The 21734-nt window shown below is 43.4% G+C and overlaps 1 protein-coding gene across 6 annotated transcripts in view; it reads right to left on the bottom strand.

The window, feature by feature from the left end:
* The window catches only part of fbrsl1 (fibrosin-like 1), a 312051-nt gene that overhangs the window by 2597 nt on the left and 287720 nt on the right, over nt 1-21734 (bottom strand). For 2 of the 6 annotated variants that reach the window (XM_042488366.2, XM_088077100.1), the window contains 12 exons: nt 16412-16831; nt 15349-15608; nt 13184-13434; nt 9686-9736; nt 9387-9482; nt 7114-7185; nt 6785-6814; nt 6403-6474; nt 4215-4347; nt 3103-3186; nt 1767-1850; nt 676-946 (listed from right to left, as the gene is read on the bottom strand). In XM_042488366.2, coding sequence (XP_042344300.2) covers nt 676-946; nt 1767-1850; nt 3103-3186; nt 4215-4347; nt 6403-6474; nt 6785-6814; nt 7114-7185; nt 9387-9482; nt 9686-9736; nt 13184-13434; nt 15349-15442 — 1238 coding nt within the window. In that variant the 5' untranslated portion in view covers nt 15443-15608; nt 16412-16831. Of the gene's footprint in view, nt 1-675; nt 947-1766; nt 1851-3102; nt 3187-4214; nt 4348-6402; nt 6475-6784; nt 6815-7113; nt 7186-9386; nt 9483-9685; nt 9737-13183; nt 13435-13576; nt 13738-15348; nt 15609-16411; nt 16832-21734 lie in introns of those variants that run through there. The other 4 variants (XM_088077103.1, XM_088077101.1, XM_088077102.1 and 1 more) reach the window with 4 other exon arrangements.

Genomic DNA, 21734 nt, shown 5'->3' with positions numbered 1-21734 from the left:
TTATAATTCTCACACAAAAATAATACATGCTTTTGTCTTCCACTGACTGTCTTTGAATTTGACAGAAAACCTTACGTTTTGCTCATCCACAGAGATCTTTCCAATTAATTTTTGACAGATAGCTTCTCTCAGAGCTGCTTGTTGCCTGTTTGATTTGTGTCTGTTTCCTCGTTGGATCCATGAATTGAATTTATTTCAGTTTCCACGGATACAACTAATGGACTGGAGAATTGTCACACTTTTTCCCTTTGTCTTTGACATTACATATTTCTATCTCTGGAGCTGATGATTTGATGTAAGTGTTTTTTGTTTTCTTCAAACATAATATGATCATCTTGTATATATGCTAATGTTAGCTGGAAAGGGGATCATTATTGTGAACACGTCTCAAGAGTTGTAATCGTGTATTTGAATACTTATGAAGTTTTGTTGTGTTATATGAAAGTATTCACAATTCTTTTTACACTCTTTTTTGTGTTGTGTGATCAGATTTGTTCCCTTCTTAGTGGAATCACATAATGCTTCAAAACAGTGAAATTAAGTCGCAGGTCAAATGATAAGGTACGGTAATTGTATTATTGTGGAAATATCAATTTTCACTTATGTAAATCTAAGAATAATACCTCAAAAATACATATAGAAGCAAAAGCAAACTTGCATTTGTATCAAACTCACCTGTCTTTATCCTTCTCCTCTTTCCCGATGGACGAGTCTCTTTTCTCTCTCTCCCTTTCCCTCTCTCTTTCTCTTTCCCGTTCTCTCTCCCGCTCTCTCTCATGGCTGTTGGCTGAGCTGCTTCTCTCAGCGTCTGCAGTTTTGGGCCACTGTGGCGGGGTGGGGAATGATGGCGGGGTCCGTCGAAGTCTGTTCCAGGTGTCGTGGTGGGGGCTGCCAAATGTGGGCAGTCCTCCTGGCCCCTCCTTGGTGCCAAACACACTGTTGGACCCTGGAGGGAAGGAGGGGGAAGACAGGCGTGGGACCCACTGTAAGTTAATTGGGCACAAAACCTTCTTGAGGACACATAAGATGAGAAAGACTCAACAACAAAAGCGGCTTTTGTTTTTGTCTCTGGAGGTTCTCTCACTGAAGCTGTTTGAAAGAGTTAGAGGTTAATGGCTCCCCCCACCAGAGGAAAAAAAAACTACTCATTTGCTTTTGGACTAAAGGGCTTCTCCCCTCCCTCCCTGTTTTTTTTTTTTGCACTGGCTGAACAGGGGAGACTCACTTGCCCTCTGGAGTTGAGGGCTGTGAAAAGCCAAGGGAGACCTTAGCATTCCACAGCATGTCTATTCCAATCACATCCATTTTCACAACGGGGTGACCGCTTTGGCACACAAAAATAGGAGGATGAAGAGAAAAGAGAGAAAGGCACAGAGAGAAGGATGCAGGGGGAAAAGAGAAAGCCCTCCATGGTGGTGCAGAAGGGGCTTGTCAAATAATTAATAGATGAATTGCCACCAAACAGCGGACCTGAGAGTGCCTGTTGGCAGCAGCGCAGCCAGATTAAAGCCAGACTGTTGGGGACATGGTTGGTGGATGGAGTGGAGGCAGGGAGGAGGTTTGCTGTGGTGTGTTGTGCTGCCTTGTTGGGCCTCCCTGAGCTAGGGCTGTTTAGACACAGAAACTAGAGCTAAGTGTCTTGATTTTTTTTCCTCCCCTCCTGGCTCTCCCTGTGGTCTAACGCTGTCCTGCTCTGTTCTGTTACTGGCCACAGGGGCCAGATTGAAAGGGGGAGCGGTGGAGGAGGAGAGGGGGCCAGCGCTTACCAAGCGAGGGGTTGCCTAATCCTCCGAAGGCACTGCTTGAAAGGTTGCCGAGGCCGCCATAGGAACTGGAGCGACTGAAAGGATCTGTAAAATGCCAAACAGGGATTAGCAAAAGGGGGGGCTGGCTAGCGGTGCTCACCCCAACACCAACCCGTTCCACTCGGCTTTTTTCTTACAAGCGAGCTGTGGTTTTTTTAGCGCTGCCACCCGAGCTCTCTGCCTGGTAATCCTGCAGTAGCCAGGTCGCCTGGATGCTGGATTCACTGCCACTAACTGGAGTGAAGTGTCCCTGACCCTGCTGGGGCTAGTGGAGGAACACTGCGTGATGGGGAAATTACTTTAGAGTTGTTGGAGCTGAGCTGAAAATAGACTGTGGCAGGACAGGGGAATTAGAAGCTGTAAAAATTAGGCTAGACAGACCACAGCGATTTAACTGCAGAACCAGTGTCTGACGGGCTCCGCTGGCGCGGAGAAGAGCCTCCAAATTTATAGGAATAACACAAACATTTACCCTGAGAAGAGAGTGAACAACATTCATCAACTGATAATTTGCAGTCCCATTTTAATTCTGCAAAAATCCATCAGGAAATGCAGGACTTATCAACAGATTAGGGTTTAAGGATTTTCAGCTCTGGGGCTTGTTAATGTATTAGAAAAGACAACAATTAAGAAATCTCCTCTGCCTCACACATGAATTCCCTGGACAGGAAAATTTCGCTCGCTAAATCTTCCTCCTCAGTGCACCATGTATTCATAAGCACAAAATTGATTGACTCAAGGGCTTATTCCATGAAATCAACTTTCTACTCTGAACCAAAAGAGTTGATAGAATGGTGGGAAAATAAATGAATGCATAAAAACAAAATTAAATGCACAAATAAATCCAACATTAACTACCCTCCATTACTCCTATGAATAACTTTGCAAGCATATAGAAACTAACATTATATATGCTGTTGCCCTGTGTATAGTTTGTCCAAACAAATGAGGGAAACTAGGCTAGCTACATGTTTTTAATGAACCCAGACAGAGTTATTTCAAGCTGTTATGAATCATACTGTCTGATTATAGGATGGCTACACTCCCTATTACCATGAACTTTGAGTTTGCTCAAGAACTGCCGCAACCGACTAACTACAGTGGCCAACTAGACTCCACATGAACCCTCAAATGACCCCGAGATCAAAACTAGAAATATCTAGGTTTCAAATTACACCCTGGTGGCTTGTAATGTGCTTAAAATATGAGTGTAAAAGAGAGAGAGAGTGGGTGAGAGCAGGACGGAGAGTAAGAGGAGATAAATGTATAAAAAAAATTGAACATGGGGGTTACTTACACTTACCTGCCAAATGGCTAGGAGGCAGGAAGCCACTGGGGTGGGGGACAGGGCCGTACGGAGAGGGAGCGGGGTGGCCGGAGCCTATAAGGGCATAAGGGAAATAACAGTGTTATTATTTTCCAATCAGAAAGCTAAAAACTCTCCAAATAGTGCCAATACAGTCATTTCCTGGCTGCAACGATAATGCAGAAAAGCTGAGAACACAGATGAACTGAAAACACTGGCCAATCAGAGCTGACTGGGCTTTTTTAGATGGGGCACTTAAAGAGACAGGCACTAAAATGGAGCAGGTATATTCAAGCAGACACTATGAGAAAAATAGTGGGTTTTTTTGCTTGTTTTGTTTTTTAAATTAAAGCATGTCAGCATGTTCTAGTGGAAAGTCCAAGTAGAAAAGTATGAACCTAAAAATTAGCATTATATTCAACCTTTAAATATTTAGAGGGACGTTTCCCATATGTCCTCCCCCCTCCAAAATCTATGCCTATAGCCAGAAATAAAAATATTAATGTGAACTTAACAAATATTTTTCTGCTACAGCAACAGAAACTGAAAAACCATGTAAGCTAGAGAAATTCAGAGACAGCAGAGTTATGAGCAAATTAGCCACTGATATTTCCGCTTTTATTGCAGCTGCTGCGTGTTTTGTGTGAGAGTCTATAGTTGCTTATTGAGGTCAGTTCCTGACTGCGCAACAAGCTGGCCTCTTTCACAAAACCCTGCTACCATCACCCATATTCCATGAATTGTTAATGAAAGAACCAATTACGGCAGTGCCTCTGACACACCACTGCATAATTACCAGTCAAAGGCCGTTTGCCTCTCTGTTGCCCTCCAACGCAGGGCAAATCAGTCAATTACCTAACCGAGAGTCATCCATATTCATAGACATATCTGACTCCCTTTACTGGCAAAACATTTGCTACAAAAGCACTATAATTAAGTGAACATTACATGAGAGGGGAGAGAAAAAAATGCGGTTTCATTAAAGGAACAATTTCGACACGCAGCTATAAATACTCATTTGCATAAAGACAAGGAAACGGGCTTTGAGAACGGGATAATTTGAGTGTTTTGTCTTGGAAGGTGCAGTTCATCACCCTACTGACCTGTGGAAGAGAAGAGGGGTCGCGCCAGGTCATGAGGGTACGGAAAGCCTGGGAAGACTCCTGGAGCTGGGGGTCGACTGAACAGGTCCAACTTCCCATTCATGTCTAGTTTGTGAGGATCCAGCTGCATTTGCTATAGTCGGAAGAGGCACAGAAAAGGGGAGGGATACAGACATGGAAAATTAGGTCGGTGGACAACAGTACCAAACATTTCCAGCAGCAGAGTGAGAGAGATTTATCCTCAGCTATGCTGGGTGAGAGATCAGAGGAGGACAGATTTGTCAACAATGGCTCCATGTCTCCAATTCTGGCCAACTGTGTTATAACAAATATATGTAAGCTGATTAGGGATGCTAAATCCTTGGTAACAGGGTTCAAAGCCCAAGAAGGACTGACACCACCGGGCTAGAGGCATGAGCAGAGGATCTCCATGGCAAGGCCACACCATCATCTGTCAGTGAGAGGAGTCTTTCCATACAAGCATTTTTATTCGTGTTCAAATTGTCAGTACTTCAACTACTAATTCTGTTGATTTACTCAGTGCTAAAAATGTGGCCGTTTTTGATCTGCCCCTTCCTCTTTAGGTAGAGTGAGCCATGCACAGAGTTTAGGAAGTGTGACCTTCTTACGATGAGCATTTTAAGGTCCAGTGTGTACGATTTAGGAGCATCTATTGGCAGAATCTTGCAATCAACTGAAAAATAGGAACTGTTGTGTTTTTGTTACCTTAGAATGAGCCGTTTACATCTACATACGGAGCGGTTCTTTTTCCACGGAGTCTACAGTAGCCCAGAAGTGATAAATCAAACAGTGGCTCTAGCTAGGGTCATTTGTCTTTTGGGTTTTCGCATTGGCAAAGTAGAGCAACCTCCGAGGTTGAAAAATGAAGCCAACACTGAAGTCCCGACAACTGCAGTTCATGGAATGACCACCTGAGGCTGGCTGCATAAGCCCCCATGTTAAAATGCCCAACTTTTAAGCATAGATACACATGTTTACAGCCTTGTGCAAAAAATACTTTTGCTCTCTTTAGCTACTTTCCCCCTTAATGACAACTGTACAGGGGGTGAATGCTTATATATGTCTCTGGTTTATATTATATTAAGGCTTAAAGTTACACACAAATAAGTGCAGGTCACTTTGAGTTACAGGTTGTCTGCTGATAGTGTCCTCTGCTTCATTATCGGACCCTCCCCCTCGCCCCTCCACAGCGCCATCCTCTCCCCCAACTATGGTCACGTTTGGCTCCAAAAAACCAAGATGGCAACAGCCAAAATGTTGAACTCCAGGCTTTAAAATGAGAGTCCACAAATTAATGGGTGAGGTCAGGCTAGCTATGTCTATCATATTTACAATATATTGTGGTTTATGGAATATACATATATGGAAGTTTCAGTTCTGCTACCTCATGACTAGATGCCTACACATCCTACACACTGGACCTTTAACAGGAGGAGATGCCTTTCTTGTTGGATTTTGTGTAGTTATTAATACTTTGAGACATGAACAAATTGGCTCGGTTTCTTTCAAGCACATGTGAAGAAGGCAATGAGTAACAAAAGAAGAAATGACCCAAAATTAGTGCAAGAAATTTACCAGAAAATTAGTAAAGAAAGAGTAAAAACTACCAAACAAACAAAAACAAGGCAAACACAACTTGGAAAAGGTGCTTAAAAATATTAGAATAATTCTGTAACATAATTTTAAACATGATTATGATAATTATAAATATAGTTTTTCCCTAGCTCTTTTCCTTTTTTTTACCGAGAATTTTTTCTCAAGCTTATATTTTTTTTTCTTCTAAATGTGCTTGTTTCTTGCAATTTGTGGATCATTTCTTACCAAGTGATTCATAGCCTTTTTTTCTCACATTTTTTTATGAAATTGCATCAGTTTGCTCAGGTTTTAAACGGTTAACTACTCGTGAAAGGCATCTAAAAGCAGCACAAGAAAAGTGATGTTGCTCCACGATTCAAACTTAAATTACAGCATTTTGTTCCTTTTTTTGTAATCTGCCTTTTCCCACCCTGATCTTCATTCTGAATCCAGTAACACGATTATACATAATTTTACAGGTAAAGATCCAACTATGACATGCTCAGCCCTACTTATTCCATCACCAATACACTGTATCTGGTTTTACATGACAGCAGGATTCCTGAAAGACATCATTATCCATCTCACGCACCTTCATTTTCTGCTGGTGGTGGTAGATCTGCCATGCGATCTGGACATGCACTGCGCACCACTTGCCAGGTTTCTAAAAATTTAGAGAGAAACTGAGGTTAGCCTGCTGGCTTTGATATAGGGAGCTAAAAATGGATTCTGGCATTGAGATTTTCTGGCCAAACTACAAAGTGGGAACTCGTCAGAATTTTCAACCAGGCAACGGATTAAGAAAATCTAACCCTGACTTTAGCCCAATAGACACCTCAAAGCTATCCTTATATGCAGCCAAAATCCCTGAATTTCCTTCATCAGGAGTTGTTAAAGAATTTGCAGTTTTAGACTTTGTGGCCTGGCCAGAGAGATGAAACATTTAACAAAGAATGGATAAGGCGAACACTCACCCTAACAGATGTCCTGAATGGATCTGTTATCTGTATGGACAAACAGACAATCATTACCATTAACAACAATGATAAATGAGTAGCCAAAATGTGCAGTTCTGCACGCTGAAAATCACCAGCGTTGGGAGGCTCAATTCACACTGGCACTTTCTATAAATGTGCACAGAGCTACACGTGGAGAAATGCTCTGTCTCCAACAGATGTTAATGCAAATATACGCATTCACATCTCTCTGGGACACGCACTGTACGTACAGCATGTGCGTGCATTTCACCAGAAGACACAGAGGAAGAGCAAACTGATTCAGGTGCTATCGTCCTGGTGCTTACCCGTGGATCCTTCTGTAGGAGTGTGTGAGGTACTGCTCCAGGACGTCCGGCTACGTCGATGGGATTCGATGCCTGCCGAAGAGAGAGACAAAAGTAAAGAGATACATGGTGACCAACCAGATTTACAGTAGTTAAAACATTTATGGAGCAGAGAAAGATAAACAGAATGTCTAACTACCTTATACTAAGGCAGCCACAAAACTTTGGGAAGGTATTTTGATTGATTTGTGAATCACATAAAATCTAAAATTGGGAACTAAAAAATAGTACTTAAGGCTACATCCACACTAATATGTTTCTGTTTAAAAAGGCATAAGTATTGCAATATTTACATCTGGCATCCGCATTACTCTAGCGTTTAAGAACGCCAAAAACTGAGACTTTTGAAACCGCTGCTGATCTTATTTTAACTTATATTAACTCCAGGGTTGCGTTTTAGTCTGGACCGCTATAGAAGGAGACTTTTGAAAGCGATGACACAGACATTAATGTTTTTTTCCTGATTGGATCATATCAGTCGAGATATTTCAACCCAAAACATTAAAGCTAGGTGTACATATCATTTGTGATTTTATCCTCCTTGTGTGTGTAACTGACTTCTTTGTCATTGCCATGGCTTCCTGCAGCGATGTAATGCTCCAAGTTGGTGCTGCTCTTATATGTCGCCGAATTTGCTTTGAAATGACTTTCCAATCAGTTTTCCGCCATCTTAGATGCCTAATACACATGTATAGTACCACCTCTTCATCGGTCTAGGCAAAGAAATATCTGGTCTTACTTTCTGTTATCTTTATAGTATTTTCTGTAATCTCCTTCCTGGTAACATCGGCATGTGCATGCCTGGTGTACGTAAATGGCCATGTGATTTGCTTTCTCAGGGTAGATTGAACAGACAGTGCTAAAATACTTGTGCGTACGGAAAATGATTTTCATTACAACAAAAGGTATTAGTGTTGTTGTGTGAGTATCTTCATCATAAAAAGGAATCGCTTTCTTTTGTAATTGTCTGCCTTAGATAATACATAAGAGCAGGTCCAGATTTCACTCCCACTATATCAGTGTCTTCATACATAATGCAGATATACAGAAGTACAGCTCAAGGTTAATGCCCATGGCATCGAAACAGGTGAAATCCTCTGTTTTAAAACCACTAGAAGATCCTTGAGCTGGTGATAATAGCGTCACTCTAACCTTATATCCTCCTTCAGAGGCAATATAGCTCACTAATCCTCAACGACTGCTACTGTATGGCTGACGTCAGGGGATAAAACTGCGATGATGCTGCAGGCGCTGAGCCATGCCAGAGTAACACATCTCTGATCTCTCCCATCTCCTCTCTGAGTCTTTGGAGCGCAAGTGCCTAGATCAGCCTTATTAATCCACCCTTACATCAGGGACAGGGAGATCCTGCAGGGTGACCCGGGTCACGAGCCCCCAACAAACAAACAACATCCCAAGTCCTCCCTCCCCTCCCGAAGCTCCTCTCCAGGAATACTTAGCAGGGGCTTTGGACGCACAAGACTGTTCCTTGAACCATCTGGAGGAGCCTTTGACAAAAAAGCCCCCCCCCCTCATGACAGAGCCCCCTGGGAATAGGCCAGAGGATTTAGGCCAGCTTTGATTGGTGGCTTACACCGGGTCACAGCCGCTGGGCATCTGCCAGACAGACTCCCACCCTCCCACCCTTTCTTCGCATCCCCACCGCCCCTGCATCTTCTCTCCTTTGCTCCCTTAAATAAACAGACATCACTCTCTTATCTCTGGCATAGCTTGGGTCAGCACGCAGCTCTGGCCCTGGTTCAGGTCCAGTCAAGTCTGACAGAGTATTATGGGTGGATTTATGGATTTAAATGGGATGGGGTGAGGTTTATTAGAATCCTGTTTCACATCTTTGGTGTATAGCTCTGCTTTACTCACACAAGACAGACAGCAGAATGAATTTTGTGGTAAAATAGCTAACGTGCTGTAGAAATGTAAGTGCAGTACGACAGCAACCCGACCAAAACCTACAGCACTGCATCTCTGGTTTCTGAATTAGCTGCTTCAGTGATGGTGACCCTACTTTTTACACACAGCAAGTAGTTTTTACACTGACAAAAAAAGACTACTTGATGAACAGAGAGTCAAAGCATGTCATGACAGAGCATGATAATAATTTTCAACTTTAGTGTTTCAATGGTGTAAAAGCTTGTGTGATTCTTTTGAGCCCATGCTTCCCTAAACTCTTTATCTGTTTGTAGATGGTGGGCTGAGGGTGGGGATGTGGGGCTGACCTTGGGCTGGAAGGCTCCTTGCAGCGAGCTGAAGGGTCCTGAGTGTGGGAGCAGCGGGGGCATGCCTGGCATGGTGGGGGGATAGGAGGGGAAGAACTGGGGAGAAAAGGAGGAGCATGGGAGATACAAAAAAAAGACACAAAACAAAATCATACAGAGATAACGTACATACAGGACTCAAGCATACGCACGCACAAAACCACAGGCACAATAAATGTTCCCACGGCAACATTCAAATATGTCAAATATTTGATTTGCCGTATGCAAATTGAAATTAGAATAACAGAAAAAAAACTCACGTTTGAATGTCTGATGAATGGATTGTCCAGTTTGGGGGTGTATTTGTCGAACTGGAAGAAACAAGAGAGAAAGGGATTAGGACACAAAATGATCTGCTTTACCGAAATCCTTCATTTAAAAAGCCTCCTTTTAAAATGATGTCTCATTATTTTTACATCACAAAAACAAAACACATGATTAACATCTGTAACTGGTAATAAGCAGTGTTTTGATCCAGAATAATAAGCCCTGGAGTAAAGCAGCTGGCTTGCACTGGTCATGGGTTTACTTAAACTGCATGGTCAGATAGGCAGTTAAATTACTAACAATACGAGCGCTTTAGCAGACTGCCAAGATGAAGACAGCCTGCATGATTTTCCAATTGAGCATACAGAGGTTTGGGCGTGGAGGCCCCGCTCGGAGAATCAGACCATTTTAAAACCAGACCAGTTGTTTCTATTCACTGGAAAATTTGTAGAAATGTGAATCTAATTGCTTTTGACTGCTATGGCTTTCTTTTTTTTCTTAAAACAAGTCCCAATGGTATAGATGGGAGGGGAGGATATGGACTGTGGAGACATACAGCTTGTTTTGGGTGTTAGAGATCCAGACTTCAAAAGAGATTTAGTTGAAAAAAAGGGCCAATTTTCTGTGCATAAAATCATGGAAAGAATATATGTAGGCCGTTGTGTGTCTGTCTTTTATTATTGAAACTAAATTGAGAAGATGACATTTGCAATGGTTGGGAGCTAATTCAGGACAGATCAGATGGAACTGATATAACCTTGACACAATGAATTGATGTGAGGAGAGCTTTTCTGTGGCAGTTTATGCCCACCAGAAAAATCTCCGTTGGAATTTGCCGTTTAAAAATTATGTGGTTGTATGAAAAAAAATGTTTCTGAGCACATGGGAATCTAGTCAGTAAGTCGAGAAGGAGCAGAGGGAAGGAGGGAGGGAGAGAACGGAGAATGTTGCCCCGTGTATGAATGAGGACTTTGTACGTCTGTTCGCAAGCCAATACTGGCTCTCTATTTTGAAACAGGCTAATTACAAGTGACAGTAACTTATTCCTATTCCGCAAATACACAAACCATTTGCAGGTACTTTTTGCGAGTGTTTTCACAAAGCTCTCTTGGCAGGCGCAGACGTTTTGGGTTTACATAAAACAGGAAAATGAGTGGGTATGAATCAGTGTTTCTGTGTGCGCGTGCGGCAGCACGGGTGGTTGAGGCAAAAAAAAAGGGGGGTGTTGAAGGGCGAGCTAAGCGGCCGGTGGAGACGCAGGGTTTTGGGTCAGGGTCCGTCTGGTGAAGCGGGCCATTCACATCTGCACACAAAATGGCTGCAGCGGCGGGGATAGTGTTGGCGGCCCTGTTTGTGGGCGATAATGGGCCCAAATCAAAGACAGACAGCCTACTGAGAGGAAACGCCGAGCCAGCTTCCGAGCTCATTAAACAGCTCCTCTGCATTTCTGAAGGCGCGGCCTGTTTAATGTCTGACACTGGGAGAGGGATTTTGGCCGCTTTACGGCCTAGTAAAACAAAACAAAAAAAGAAAAGAAAAAAGTTCTCTTGCCCTTGTAATTTATGGTGCCTGTCACGGTTTTATAGTAAACAGCTTTGGCTAATTAAAGTTTAATATTTCATCTTATAATAATTAAGGATATTCCTTGTCCAAAGGCATGGCAGGGGCAAGGGGGTGGGGTAGGAGAGACGCTCAGTGCTGCCATTTGGCAAGCCAGCTGCTTGAGGGCACTGAACAATAAACAAAAATAGAGGCTTCATAATTTCATTAATTGCAGCCATTAGCCAAGGACTGTTACATAGATGAAATGACATGGGGCGTCTAGACAGCAGGAGAAAATAAAAGAGAGAGAGAAAGAGAGAGGAGAGAAAGAGAACTGGGCTGTACTCGGTTTGCCTTTTCATGACAGTACAGTAACAAACAACCACATCATCATTACTCCTGCCTCTCTAAGCAAGCCAAAGAAAAGAAAAACAGCATTATTACTGAGGGGAGGAAGGGAGGGGAGAAGGCATAAGTTAAGTAACAACACAGTTTCAATTAAAAGGAAAAAAAACAACAGAAGACATTAATGGCAGTCTCAAATCCCATCGTAACAACACAACAAGAGATGGGGGTGTGTGTACATCATGGCCTGCATAATGCAAGCATTAGCGAGCTGAGAAAAAACGCCTCTTTCATCTTCAAAGAGACGACTGTACTGCACTGTATATAATTCCTACCATGTCAGGAATGAACAGCAGACCAGATAACGGCATGTGTGTTGGCTAAAGAACGGCCTCTATACTTATCTAAGACTGTGCCATAAATACCAGAGCTTTGATTTGTAATGAACAGGATGGGGGTAATCTTGCAGCGGGGCCTTAATGGGACCACAGGCTCTTAATCAGAGGTCATGACATGATGGATTAGATCTATTAGACTAATGCCAAAAAGCTACAAATGGGGGGCCCGTCTGAATCGACTGTCAGGGATTGCTGTGCATTTGAAATGATGGATGAATAGTCATAACCTTTTTTTTCCCCTCCGTATTAATCTGCCAGCGTTTGAACCGCCCCTTCTTCCCAGACTTGATGGCAGTCAAAGCACGGAAGCAATTACAAACATTATCAAAACAGTTTTACAGTGATGTGCCCCCCCCCCCCGCATCTGCAATGAGGTCATTTGACTGACTGCAAAGGCTTTGAATTTGTCATTGCAAAGTATGGTTGCTGTTGCGCAAACACATATGTGGCAAGGAACTTTCACACAAATCTACAAGTTTGCAGGAATGTGTTTACACACACAGATCTGTTTGACGGCGCCTTTGTTGCTCCTTGTGAACAGGCAAATGAAAACATTCAAAACCATTGAAAACACATCCATATGCAAACAATTGAAAAGCCAGCCTTCAGGCAATTCAAACAGCAAAATATGAGTCAAAGTTTAAATGAGGGTGAATAACTTTAGCCCCTTTGACAGACATGCCATGACTCAGAAAATCTACAAATCTCAGAGCATCTACAAAAAGTGAAGTATAATGTGGATGTACAGTTTTATATATAATTCCACTATGGATGAAGAAGTTGAAAGTACAAATGTGCTTGGTTGGGTTTTGACCAACCTGAGCAGCAACTATGTGGATGAACTAGGAGACGTTCTAGTGTGTGTGTGTTTGTGTGTGTGTGGAGGGACGTGGCAGCCAGCGGGCCATTTCTGCCCAGCATTTGTCCTTATTAGCGTGGAACAGATGTGACGCTCCCAGCTTCTCATTCGCTCTCAGACTTTCGCAGCAGGACAGTGTGCAGAAATCAAAGAGCAAAATTCAAACTAAAACAGTTTTTCGAAGGGAGGGGGGTTCCTACAGCTACAGGACATATTTGGTGAATTTTGGGGTAAGAAAAAAAAGGTAGGAATTGATTGAAGAGGAGATTGGGAGGGGTGACAGGTGGGTGGTTGGGTGGGAAGTTACGGGAGCTTTTTTAAATTTATTTTTTTTTACTTATCCTCACATTTCTGGCTTGGGTACGCACCATGGGGGGTGCGGTGGGCGGGGTGAGGATGGCGGCCGGGGGCAGACTGGCGGGAAAGGGCGTGAAGGTGTGCTGGTGGGTGTGTTGGTGCTGGTGCATGTGCTGGTGTTGGTGAAACTCGGCCCTCAGGAGCGACACGGGGGCCAGCGGTGAGGCGGACGGCCCCCGGCCCCGCTCTGAACTCTGAACCAGGAAGCGGTTGTTCAGCTCCTGCCTCAGGAGGTCATGCTCTGTAAGAAAGGAGAGCGAGGAAAACCAAAAAAAAAAGAAACAAAAGGGGGTAGGGAGAGGGGGGGGACACAAGAAAAAAAAAAGGCACGGGCGCCCAGTCAGTCTTCACAACAAGGGTAGAAGAGAAGAGAAAATAGTCACCTGGCATTCTCTGTTTCTCCAGCTCATGCTGTGAGGGTTTTCTACGTGGGGACTCATTGGTGGTGGTAAGAGAGTTGCCTGTGACAATGTGCCAATCAGAATCCCCGAATGAGGCTGGCAATACATGATTGGTTGGTTGAATGATATCAACAGGCTGGTATCTAAAGACAAGAGAGAACCAAGAGTCATCCCAGCAGAAAACACACACTCTTGCCCTCTATTAGAAAGTTAATGCACAACTGGCATATTTATTACATATTTTGGAGACACCCATCATCGCTGGAGACATTTGTTTCCTTTTATTGCAGCACGAAATTGCTTGTTTTGGTGAAATCGCTGAACATATTATCAAATCGTTACAAATCACATATTGTTGGCGAGGGAAAACATAATTCTGGTTGTTGAGGTTTGCGTCAGATTGCTGACTGAGTGCACCATTTTTCAAAAACGTGACTGTAAAAGTGCTGCTTTCAGTACGCTGAAGATGTCTCCAGCTGTGATGATTGTCCAGTCGCTAGCTGACATTTTCCAGTGTAGCATCCAAACCGTCGTACAGTGACCTCATCACGCTTCTAAAATTACTAAGCTTCTATAAAGACAGACCATCTTAGTAATTGATGTATGATGTTCTCCACCAGTGAAAAAAAAACACCCAACATTAAAGCATGTGACTCATGGGAAGGCCTACTATTGCTTTTTTACAATTAAATTTGATTTATTTCCATTCTGTGCTGAACAACGGGGATTTGCCTGAAAGCCCCTTTTGGATTTTTTTCAAATTTGTAATAGTGAACTGGACTGCTTTCCTGATATTTACAGCCAGAACAATAAAGGACTATGAGCTCATTAACTGGCTTCCTGTCTTGCTTTTGAGATTGATGCAAAAATGATAATTTATTATTCACCAGGCACACCAAATTGAGGAAAAAGAAGAATATTGAAAGCAATCAGCTTATCTCAAGGCAAAGCCCTCATTTACCAAGTTATGTTTTGAAGTATCTTGGTGAAACGGCCTTTTCTGTTGCATGTATAAAATCGGTAAATGCGTAAATAAACCTACACACATTAACAATGAAAAAATAACCATGTCATCACTGGAAATATATATATATATATATATATATATATATATATATATATATATATATATATATATTCAAGCTTGGATATATTGTACTATGCAATATCATAGGATAAATAGCAAAAGACATTGTAATAAACAGGCACTTACCTGATCAGGAAATCATATATGACCATTGACTAGTTTCAACACCAAAAATTTTGTTATATTACAATAATAACCTATTATTACAGGCTGAAGACTATTGCGCTAACTTGCATGCATTGGTACTATAGCATTCTATGCATATGTGAATATACTTTTTCATAGAGCTGAAACTGTAAAATGAATACAGTAAAGCTGCGCAGCCAAATCTAATGCAACAGATCATAAACAGAGCCTGGATATATAATATATAAAATAGCCATATCACTCTGTGTTCAGAGTGTTTATGAATACTATTACACATAAGTAATACAAGATACAGCTAAATGAAAAAGTTCTTTACAAAAGCCTGACATTTTTTGTTAAATAAGGAAACTACTGCTCAAAAAATGTCAGAACTTTGTGTTTTTTGTCAAAAATCTCCTAATTAATTTAATCAAAAAGGAAATTATAAGCCAGTGTTGGTCCTTTCTAAAGTTACCAGATATCCTAGGAGTTTGTGTCTGCACTGAAGCTACCATCTGCCACGTGAGATGCGCGGCTTTACCTGGGTAGGGGGTGCCGGCGGGGTGCCCAGGCACGACTAAACTGTTGGTCGGTAAGGTCGGAGGTGGCGGCAGTGTGGCTGGGGTTGCAAACATGGCCGGATGGCGATGGGCCGGGCTCCGTAGGGAGGAATAGTGCGAGGTAGAGAGATTAGCTATGGACAGAGGCAAGGCGGGGGCTGAGGATGGGAGCCCGCTGACGTGGTGGTGAGGGGACGGGGGCAAGTGCTGTTTGGGAAGCCCCAAAGGACTGCTGCTGTGGCTGAAAATTTTAACAGGAGACAAAAGACATATGATTAAAATAATGATCATTTTAATAATGCAAATAAACACATGCTGTATTTTTTACGTTTACAGTGTTCAGTCAGAATGCAGCAGTATGATACATTTAGGGAAACCTTGTGCAGCTTATTTATATGTGATACCTTGGTGTTCATTTGCTGTATATGTGTTCACCTGCTTTGTTTGTAGCTCTGTGTGAGTTGAGCTTCCCTGAAAATATGCTTGACACTTTGCTTTGACAGCATAAGACTGATTTTTCCAATAAAACTTCTGGTATTGGAATAACAAAGGTGAGGGCAGACTCTGAGAAGATGAGGTGAACTGGAACAGTTGAATGTGCTGTGTGTTACGGAGTGTTGCTGAATGAAAAACTGTAAACTGGACAGCTGGTTATTGGCCGGAAAATCAATATCCGCATAAAAACAGTCAGTACTGTGTAGAATTGTGCAGTATCTTGTCGTATCAGAGTACATTATACTAATTTAGAAATGACTGCAGTTTATTTTATTGCTGTCTCTTGTAGACTGGCAGAAACACATTAAAGAAGAGGTTACTTAACACCCTAAATTGGTAGAAAAGGCAAAACAGTGAAAGGAAACACTGCTCCCTGGGTACATCTCTAGTGATCTTACACAGACGTCTCAGCTGACCAGCTGAGGTTGAAATGCTGCTAAACACATGTGTATGTGTTTTTTTGTTTCCTGCTTACAATTACAAGTACAAATAGCTTCTATCTCGTAAGTTTCTGCACCTGTAACCAAATCTGCACGTTAAACAACGTACCTGATGTCGTGGAGGCTGTTGTACTGCAGCGGGTGATGCACCTGGTGGCTGATTACTGGCCGTGTGTGATGCTGCGGAGGCGGAAGAACACGGGGCTCCTGGTGCAAGTGTGGGTGAGGAGGGTGGGGCTGAGGGTGGGGTGGTGCCCTCAACGGGGGTGGGGTAGGGACAGGGGTGGTGGTGGCTGCTCCTTCTTGACACTGAGAGGAGGTGGGGTGGGGAGGCACGACCTAGGGGGCTCTGGGGGGGCTGCCGCTGCAGCCGGGGCGGGGGAGCCCGTAGGTGCCGAAGCTGGGGTGGGGCTGGGCACGGGAGGTGTGAAGGGCACCTCACTGTTGCTCTGCTCCTGGCTGCGCTGGAGCCCTGATACTTTGGCCGAGCTACAGGTCTTGGACTCTGGACTTTCATTCGTTGGCACACCTGAGGAGACAAGAAACAAAATGTAAGAAGAAAAGTTGTAAACCCGTGTCTGGAGGGTTAGAGTCAGTTCAGTTCAGTCCATCTGATGGTATAAATTATGTATTGGCCATGACAGATGTTAAACCATTTCCTCTAGTGGCAGTTCTAGCACATTTGGTGCCCAAAGTTGTTTAATAAATGATCCCCATTTATGAAACAACCTTTAAAATAACCATCAGTCACATGAACATTTTTTTCAAAAAATAAGCAAACATCCTTTTTACCATTTATATCACAATTGCCTCTCTCATATCTATTTTATATTGCTGTGAAAACAACAATAAATTTCTCCTCCAAACAGCTGTATTTATTCAAGTTTCTTGCTAAAAGATACATTTTACAAGATGACATTGAACACATTATGAGAACATAATAGTTGAATTTTGCCCAATGCTCAATTTCACTGACTAGAGCTGGAAGACATCACAATGTAACTCAACGCAGCCTACGTGAGTGGCCGACTGCAAGATGATTCGTTGTTTTGGTTTTTTTTATTTTAAACTCTTCACAGTAGTAGTGCAGTAGTAGATGATGAGGTGGGTGTAATACCAGGTAGATTACAGAGGAGGAAGTAGATATACTCTATTTTTTTTTTTCTGAGAGCAATTTTGGTGCCCTCCTTGGGCTGGTGCCCTAGGCAGCCGCCTATATCGCCTATGGCAAGAACCACCACTGCCTAAATCAGATATACATGATAAATGACAAGTAAAACATAGCTCTCTTTCCTCCCATATACTGCTGTCCCAATGTCTTCTGCCCAAGGTTCCTCTTATTTCCCTCTCCCTAGGTTCCATTAAGTGTTTAATCAGGTCATTTTCATGCTTGACTATAATCAGATGATCCAATTTCTTCCCGCGATCCAGTCAGTATGAATAAATCACAGCTAATTAAAGTTAAATGTCGGCCCCTATTCAGGGCTTTGCTGAGCACACAATCTGGCATGAAATAATTATGTTTCAATTGTGCTGTGAGGAGAGATCGTGGCCCTTTATCTTGGCCTCTCTGCCACTGCGCCTTTCCATCCTCCCTCCCTGATCTTTCAGGGGATTTGGGAAACCACAGCAAAGCACTCTGAACTCCAGCACTTTGTCTTTACCATTCATCAGGGGTCTCTTCAACAGACAAGAAGCTTTTATAATCAGCATTCCACCGAACAACGACTTTTCATACTTAGGCTGTTGCAATTTAATGACTGTAATTATATGCTATTGTAGCGTGGAAATGAAAGTGGCAGAAAATGCAGCATCTCGACACCTTTCACACACAAAAAAACTCAAAGCACTTATGAATCTTAATGAAAAAGTAAAAGACATTTGGCGATCTCCCACTTCTCTCAAGAGTTAAAAGAAAAGCAAAATGGGCCACAAAGAAAATTGAGTTGGAGTAGATGGTAGTGCCGCAACTACAATAGCTAAAACACTGCTACAGCTTCTGAACTCATCAAAGCCCCGAGTGGTGGAATTCATTTTAAGCGCAGAAACATCACATGCATAGAAAATCAGAGAGAGAAAGTGTTCACACACGGGTAGAGAAAGATAGAGACAGAGGAAGAGAGAAGACAGCCTGGTGGAGATGAGGCTCTCTAAGCGGCTCTAATCTAGAGCTAAGATGCAGCAGTACTTCAGTCAGAAGGCTTACTAGTGCCTCAATTAAAAAAGCTCCACGGGCACTCTCGACGGTAACAAAAAATGAGAAGAGCCGGGAGCTGCTGTCAAGCCAGTGAGAACTCGACATGCAGCCCACTAATGGAATATCCAGTCCCTATTAACAGCCTGCTTAATCTTTCAAGGATCCTAACACCCATAAAAAGACCAATAAAAAGGCAGGGCAGAGCTTTTATTTTTTTATTTGTTGAGCACCTCCCTCCCTCACTCCTTGCGTTTTATGGGAGAACCGGGGCTGGCTAAGGTGTCACGACTTTCAAATGAATTCCGGGGTCCAGTCGTATATAGACCTCCAGATTTATAGGGGTCTGGGATTTGGATTAAACTGTCAGGCTCTCGTCCCTGCGAGCGCGAGAGAGCGGAGGAAGACTGAAAGCAGAGACAGAGAGACAGGCACAGACAGACAAACAGGCGATGAAGCAAATATCCACAGTCGAAATGTCGCCGTTGGGTGATGTTGCCGTGGCAACCTGTTCTCCCAGACACAATGCGAGGCGAGTGATACTGAAGGAAGTCTCGCTACGACCACTAGTAGATAGAGAGGGGTTTCTAATACTAATGCTGGGAAGCCAGGGCCACAGCGAGCGCCGGGTTATCTTAATGATGATTCTAATGGGCTCTAATGGAGGCAGGGAGGTATCAGCCCAGGCCGACCCATCCCTCATTAAAATCACTCTGCAAGGGAAGACACACACATGCACGCACGGATGCACACAACAGAAGATGGACCCACAAAAAAGTTTTCAGCGTGGGCATTTTACACACAAACACTGTGGCCCAAACGTCTTTTTTCAGTTAAAGGAAGCACAAAGCCAGAAACATCAGCGGCATTTATTGTTGAAAGAAAAAGGGCATCATTTTAATGACTTTCTTATATAAGCCTTTTAAACTGCAGGTTCTTTAGTAGCAAACAGGCTGTCAAGAGTACAAAACGCAGTTACTGTCAATACTCTCACCTAATAGATTGCTTTTTCACTGTTTTGCTTCAGCGGCAGCCATTTTGAGTTTAAACTAATATGCAGCGATAACAAGATGACAGGAATACCTCTGACACATGTCACCTAAGGGCTATATGTGGCAAAATCACTGTTTTTCAACAAACACTGTCCCCTCGCCGCAAAACCGTACAACTGTCAGCTGGAGCTTCAAGCATTTCAACAAACTGCCAAATCCGGCATTTGTTTTGTTCTTCGTTTCCTCGGGACATGGAACACTCTTTGCCTGCAATCACATACTGAGGGAAACAGTAGGCAAGCCACAGGCAGTCATGTGAAACAAATGCCATACGAGTGTCTGTACAAAAAATGTGCTGTCCTGAAGCCCTGCCCCGCAAACTTGAGCAGATGGTGTGAGTGAGTCAGGCAGGTTGGAGGGCAGCCCGGTGGTGGGGGGTGGCCCCCACACCTCTCCCGTTAGCTGGGTTAGTGCACCGGGGGGACAGCGACGTTCCCTCGGGGGTGTTGGCAGGACTGCTCACCAGATGACATCTCCTCCCAGTATTGATCTTTTTATAGTTGTTCCTGTGGCCCTGCTTACTCAGGGGAATTGGGCCTTGCCCTGTGCACACGTGCCTGGGTTTGCAGTGATACAGGGTTGGGGTTTGCAGGGGGCGAAGAGGGGTGGGGGGCACGGGGGACTAAGGTAGCAGACGGACGACAACAGGCCACTGGGAATCGCTGGTCATGACTGATGTGTCCAGCAGGGAATCTGGGGTGAACATGGTGTCGCTACACAGCTGTTCCTGCCTCCAATATCCTTCACTTGTGACCCTGGTTGTCCCTGTGGAACATCTGGAGAGCTGGCACCGATCTGCTCCTATGCAGCCTTCACGCAGCCAGATGGCTCAGCTGTGAATGGCCTGGACCGGTCTGGAATGGCTTGGCTTTGAACTGGACTAGGATAAGCAGGGCGTCATCATCCAGGAGACTTCAATAAAGCTCAGCGTGGCTCCTCGCTGTGAGGATATCCCTCTAAAGAAAAGCTACTCAGTTTCTAGGATTTGAAAAGGTTTTCTCGAATTTTATGACATTTCTAGTATTTTAGGATGTTTCTAGGATTTTACAAGTCTCGCAAATCTTTCTCAGATTTTAGGACATTTCTTGGTTTTCAGGACATTTAAGGACATTTCTAGGATTTTAGGATGTTTCTCAGATTTTAGGATGTGTCTAGGAAATGAGGACATTAGGGGTCTCTGTAGAAATGCAGGGGATCCCCCTCTGGCACTTTTCTTGATAATCAAGCTCTATTGTGATGCTGTTTTATGCCCTCTTGCACCTAAAAATACAAAAACAATTCCCAGTGTGAATCTCTTTAATGTTATTGTGAATTAGAAAATGGTTGAGGGGCCCCCTATCACCCTATCGGGGCCCAGATTTAGCCTGTGGGCCAGAAGATGCGTATCACTGCTCTAAGGCATGGTCTTTTGGCGCATGTCAAGAACACAATGCTGAATGACAGCACTACACACAATTGCTCTCAAGTGCCTCCAGTTGCAAAGCTGTAGCCTTTAAAAAGTGTTCACTTTGAAGCTTTTTTTATAACCACTTTATTTTAAATACACACCTGGCTACCTGCAAATGGACCCAATGACCTCATGAATGAGACGAGGGCCCTCGAGAATATTCTTATTCAGCCTCCGACTAAAACCCTCAAAAAACTATTGCTGTGAATGCAAATAAGCGTGTTGCTGCCACCATGCTAGTATATACAACTGCCAGGGAAAAAGAACCTGTATGCAAAAAGCCTTTTCAGATTAGATATAAGGGTATGCAAATTCTGCCTGCGACAAGGGGGGTCGGGGGCTAAGAGAAGCTTAAGGCCATTGGGGGTTCTCATTTACTAGGCAAACACTGCGGTTCACTCCCTTCATGGCTTTGCCAAAGCATAAACAGTCAGGGCACTGATAAAATAAGGACATGAACAGACAGATATTTAAATAAAGCGGCATATCTGCTGAAAGACGTTGGAGGATGCAGACGGTATGTGAGAATGCACGCTGCCTTGATCCGTCTCCCGCTGGCTCTGGTTGACAGAATATTCTGCTGCTCTTGACGGTTGAGCTCACAATGATTTGGTTTTTGTACCTCTCTAGACAAGCAATCTGCACAGAGCCAAAGCTTAGCTCACGAGTGAGTGACTGTGGAAGATGGCTATAACAGATACTGGCAGAAGGCAGGAAACCGCAGTCTTGCCAATCAACA

Source organism: Plectropomus leopardus, chromosome 4 (genome assembly GCF_026936395.1).
Source record: "Plectropomus leopardus strain MGB_pleo_1.0 chromosome 4, ASM2693639v1, whole genome shotgun sequence".
Lineage (NCBI taxonomy): Eukaryota > Metazoa > Chordata > Actinopteri > Perciformes > Serranidae > Plectropomus > Plectropomus leopardus.
Note: the sequence above shows the minus strand (reverse complement) of the source record. Positions and strands in the feature narration are given on the sequence as shown.